Genomic DNA, 5,667 nt, shown 5'->3' on the forward strand with positions numbered 1-5,667 from the left:
GCGGGCCATTAATGTTTCTTAAGGGCTATGTCCCCATTTTATTAATTCACCCACGATTTAAAAATTTGGACGAGCCAGTTGATCGCAGTTATCAACGCATTATCAAAGTTTTTGTCTGGTCTTTTAAATTTAGGGGTATTTGGGTTATCAGAGGCTAATTCTTGTGCCAGGCCAGGTTTTAGAAAAATCACGCCAAGTTTAAGAAGCTCCATTATACGGGTTGGCTCTTTCGAATTATTGGTTCAGGCTAAAAAGATGAGCAGTCTGAAACTATTTTATTATATTTTTTATGGGCAAGAGATACGCGCACAGTGCAGCCCTTTCTGTGCAAAAATATTTTTCAGTTTCTCTGGCCCTAATAAGGCTCAAGGAGCCTGCATAAGGCAGCGTGCTTTTCAATGTGAAATTCCCTCTTGTTCTTACTGTCCCAGCACTGCAGCTCAGCGGGTAGAAAACTGTGGAACGAGGGAATTCCGTCCTACTAACACTAAGTCGGGAGACTTGGAAAAACTTCTGAGCCCCTCCTTTTAGTCAGATAAATATTTTTCTGATAACCAATTGTTCATTCTGACTTGAAAATATAGCAAAATGATGGGCAAACTTTTTTTTACTTTCCATAGTAAACGGTGGTTTCTTCAGATTACTTGTTTTGTTTGACCAATGGCACAAATCAGTTTACTGTCAAGTACAACAAACAGGGAAGCTTATCATATTTAAGTAAATAGACCTAGTTTTTTCATGTAGATGTTTATCCTTGATTATTGCAGTTGTGTCCAGAGATCGGGTTGTCGGGGCCCCTGCCTTCGACTGCTGCCCAATCCACTGTGCACCGGCCCCTTACGGATCCTCCTGCAGGTGGTGGGCCCACAGGAGGACATCCCCACGTCGCTCGTTCGGGCTAAGCCCGGCCGGGCCCTGTGAGGGGAGGCCCGGCCACCAGGCGCTCAGATTCCAGCCCCGACCCCGGGCCTGGCTCCAGGGTGGGGCCCCGGTTGCGCTATGCCAGGCGACGTCACGGTCCTTGATTTGATTCTATTCATAAAAGGCTTTTGAACCATTCTTAGTCTGACCTGTCACGCAAGACCTGTTTGCTTTGGGAGACCCTACCAGGGGCATATAGCCCCCCCGACAACATAGCTCCTAGGATCACTCGGGTACTCCAACCCCTCCACCACACTAAGGTGGCGGTTCAAGGAGGGGGAACAATAACATGACCAGGATAAAATAGTCTGAAATTGATTTGCGACATTTTGTTAATGTCTGTCCTCAATTCTTTATTCATAACATTTTTTTTTGCCTTCTTCAGGGTGTCATCTCAGATGAGTTTATAATTAATCATATGACCTATATCACAGTACATACTATGTGTACAACATACAGTGTTTACTCCTAATGGAAAGAAAAATGTATGATAAATATACAGTACATGACAAATCTAAGATTCCATCCCAGGTGTCAGTACAGTTTTAGATGCATAGCACATTCTGGTTGATGCCAAAAGAGAGTGGTAGGGCTTTCATCTCTTTATTTGTCAAGAGATGAGTGTTTGCAGTGTAAATTCAGTCTATTCAGAACAAAATGTAAAATATATCTTTGTGTCAACATGCTCACATACTAGTTATTATGACCGACTGCACTCAACATGGTGATGTTTCATTCAGAGCTGTTGAATAGCTGTTTAGTGGATATCTCCACTAAACAGTAACAGGGCCACCATATGTTCTAACAGTCACCCACAAAACATGCCTTTTAAATATGAACATTGTTACAGGACGTGCTTCTGAATATTCACTGTCTCAAATTGTTGTGTTGCATAGTTAAATATTTTAAATACTGTGAGCTCAGAGATGAGTCGAACTTTGAAGCACTCCCTCATATTCACATTATGTTTGGGGGAAAAACACAACAGCATTTCATATGGCACATATCATTATGTTGTTACCAAGGCTTTTCTCTTCTGTTATTGTTTTGCTGTGTGAAATAATGTTTGTTTTGTTGCTGTAATAACAGATGAAGAACACACATTCTGACCAAGGCAGATATTATTTGATGCATTGTGTCCTGTTGCTACTGACCTGGACTTTTGAACACACATGCAAACACTGTTCACTTGAACTTGTTACCTGGGAACTGCTGCCTACCTTCCCCTGTTGTAACCCTTGGATCTTAACACTTCTTTGGCATTGTACACTGTGGCCACACTCTAGCAACTACATGCAAAGTAACCCCACCTATCACAATGGTATTTGCATACTGCTTGTTCACTACCTTTTGGCCCTTCATACACTGCCTGTTCAGGGAAAGATTTTGCCACTATACCATTCTGTATAAAAAGTACAAATGGGGCTGTTGTTGATCCCTGCATGTCTTGTTTGGTTTAGTCTAAAGCAAAGCCATCATAATGGTCAGTCAGCATAATTTCTGTTCACAAGAGGTAAGATGTGTCTGTAGCTAACAGTACTACAGTCTCATGCAAAAGTTTAGGCACCCCTTGATAAATAACAGATTTTGGTGATTTTTTATTTGAACAGATGTTAACACAGTTTCTCTTGGAAATGGAAAAAATGCACAATATTTTCTGCAAACAGTGATGCATAGTTACTTCTTATGCCATAAATTGAACAAAAATAAAAAATAAAAACATTATTATGGCATGGTGCAAAAGTTTGGGCACCCTACACAATCAGTACTTAGTAACACCTCCTCTGGCAGATATCACAGCTTGCAAACGCTTTTCATAGCCAGCTAAAAGTCTTTCAATTCTTGTACTTGGGATCTTCTCCCATTCTTCCTTGCAAAAGGCTTCTAGTTCTGTAATATTCTTTGGTCGTCTTGCATGCACAGCTCTTTTAAGATCTACCCACAAATTTTCAATGATGTTTAAATCAGGGGACTGTGATGGCCATTCCAAAACCTTCAGCCTGCGTCTCTTGAGGTATTCCATAGTGGATTTCGAGGTATGTTTAGGATCATTGTCCTGTTGTAGAAGCCATCCTCTTTTCAGCTTCAGCTTTTTTACAGATGGTGTGATGTTTGCTTCCAGAATTTGCTGGTATTTAGTGGAATCCATTCTTCCCTCCACCCGTGCAATGTTTCCTGTGCCACTGGCTGCAACACAACCCCAGAGCATGATAGATCCACCCCCATGCTTAATAGTTGGCAAGGTGTTCTTTTCATGAAATGCTGCTCCTTTTTTTCTCCAAACATGCCTTTGCTGATTGTGTCCAAAGAGTTCTATTTTAACTTCATCAGTCCACAGCACTTGTTTCCAAAACGCATCGGGCTTCTGTAGATGTCCTGTTGCATACTTCAGACGTTGGATTTTATGATGGGGACGCAGATAAGGTTTTCTTCTGCTGACTCTTCCATGAAGGCCTTGTCTGTGCAAGCATCGCTGCACAGTGGAACGGTGCACCACCACTCCTGAGTCTGCTAAATCTTCCTGCAGGTTTTTTGCAGTCAAATGGGGGTTTTGATTTGTCTTTCTGACCAGCATACGAGCAGTTCTGTCCGAGAGTTTTCTTGGTCTTCCAGATCTCATCTTGACCTCCACAGTTCCCCTGATCTGCCATCTCTTAATTACATTTCTTACTGTGGAAACTGCAAGCTGACAACGCTTTGCTATCTTCTTGTAGCCTTCTCCTGCATTGTGGGCGTCAATAACTTTCATTTTCAGGGTCTTACACAGCTGCTTAGAGGAACCCATGGTTGCTGGGTGTCCACAAGTGTGTGCACAAGGTTTGAAGAGTCAAAGTATTTGTACAGCTTTGAAATTGGCATTTACCAATGACAGCTGTTGCTGTGCATCAGATCTAACGAGCTGATTAAGGTCTGATACCTTGTGAGAGACTTTGAGACTCTGGAACTCTTAGGGTGCCCAAACTTTTGCACCATGCCATAATAATGTTTTTATTTTTTATTTTTGTTCAATTTATGGCATAAGAAGTAACTATGCATCACTGTTTGCTGAAAATATTGTGCATTTTTTCCATTTCCAAGAGAAACTGTGTTAACATCTGTTCAAATAAAAAATCACCAAAATCTGTTATTTATCAAGGGGTGCCTAAACTTTTGCATGAGACTGTATATACCGGTATACCATTAAAGCTGCCACTACAGCAGATGTCTAAACAGGATGGATTTCTACAAAGTGACCAAAGTTCCCTTGAGCGGTCATTAAGGTTTCTTCTGATATTTGCCCACAGATCATGTGTCGCTGTACCACCGCTCTAGAGAACTCTGTCAAAGAAAAAATCTCCATGTTCTGCCATGTAGAACCTGAACAGGTACATCACATTTATTGTGTCATCTTTGAGCCCCAACTGTCAGCAGTTCAAAACCCATTGACCTGTCTTGTTCCAGGTCATCTGTGTGCACGACGTATCGTCCATCTACAGAGTACCGTTATTGCTGGAGGACCAGGGTGTGGTGAGCTACCTGAGCAGGAGACTGAACATGCCCATAGAGACCCACCCCAGGAAAATGCTGATGAAATGGAAGGAGATGTCTGACAGGTGAGTCAGCAGAAAAAGTCCAAAATGAGTAAATTGGTAAATCACCAGTGAATTAAATGGGACTGGAACTTGCTGTTCTGCAGCCCTGTGTGATTTGTTGCCTTTTACTCCAGAATAGGTCTCGTTTCCAGTGGTGTACTAATCTACATGCTGTCCTCACAGGTCAGACAGACTACTCGAGCAATGCTCTATAGCGCTGGTCGGGAAGTACACCAAGTTCTCTGACTCCTATGCTTCTGTTATCAAGGCACTGGAGCACTCAGCCCTGGCCATTAGTCATAAATTGGAGGTTAAGGTACGTACACAATGTTGTTTAGCCACACTGATCATGATCATGTGTATTAGTGCCTTAATTATGTAGACTTGAAAATTGTGAGTTACACTAACAGTATGCACCGTGTTGTATGAGGATCTCCCATCATACAGAGCCTTTGGTGAGGCAAACCCCATGGCACCATTAAAAGGATGCCAAATTAGCTATTTGCAGTCCTTTCAAAATGTACTCATGGACATACAGACAACTCCCACTGGATTAATTTGATACTGAAGTAAACTTAAGAACATGATGACTCTCAGGCAAGTTCAGGAATTAAAAGCATCTTTTTTCAGCGAGTCCTAAGCAGAATTAGGGATGTTATTTTACAGTTGCTATCAGAGAAATCTTCAAAAAGTGTACATCACACTAAATCTAAAGGATATCTTTTACATGTCTGTGCGTTCAGATTTGACTGAGTTAGGATTCTGAGGAGTATAAATGTTAACAGAAATCACAGTAATTGGGAACTTTTTGAAGCATCTGAATCCTCTCCACAGAGGACCTTTGCTTCTCTTCTCTCGGTCAGTGCCCACCTACAGTTCTTAAGTGGCTTCAGCTTGAAACTCTTATCCATTTTTGAGTTCATAAATTATAATTGGAGCCATTTTATGAAACTATCAGATGATTGTGGTCCCAATCTATAATGTTTAATAAATCCAGTAATTCTGACATTAAAACAAAAAAAGGTGAAAAATGTAGAATGTTGCCTGGTGCTCCATACACCTGACATTTGGCTGCAGAAATGTTCTATGTTCAGGCTAAAATAAAATATGAAGTTGCTCTTTAAAGAGGACCTAGACCCTAGCCATAAATCCTGCCTGTGCCGCCATCTAGCAG

General features: G+C 41.5%; 1 protein-coding gene across 2 annotated transcripts in view; it reads left to right on the top strand.

Moving 5' to 3' along the window:
• Nucleotides 1–5,667, top strand: part of ctps1a (CTP synthase 1a) — a 15,071-nt gene that overhangs the window by 7,232 nt on the left and 2,172 nt on the right. For both annotated transcript variants that reach the window (XM_020606417.1, XM_020606416.1), the window contains exons 7-9: nucleotides 4,206–4,286; nucleotides 4,363–4,514; nucleotides 4,677–4,809. In XM_020606417.1, the coding sequence (XP_020462073.1) occupies nucleotides 4,206–4,286; nucleotides 4,363–4,514; nucleotides 4,677–4,809 (366 nt within the window). The remainder of the gene's footprint in view (nucleotides 1–4,205; nucleotides 4,287–4,362; nucleotides 4,515–4,676; nucleotides 4,810–5,667) is intronic.

Source organism: Monopterus albus, unplaced genomic scaffold (assembly GCF_001952655.1).
Source record: "Monopterus albus unplaced genomic scaffold, M_albus_1.0 scaffold77.1, whole genome shotgun sequence".
In the NCBI taxonomy this organism is placed as follows: Eukaryota; Metazoa; Chordata; class Actinopteri; order Synbranchiformes; family Synbranchidae; genus Monopterus; species Monopterus albus.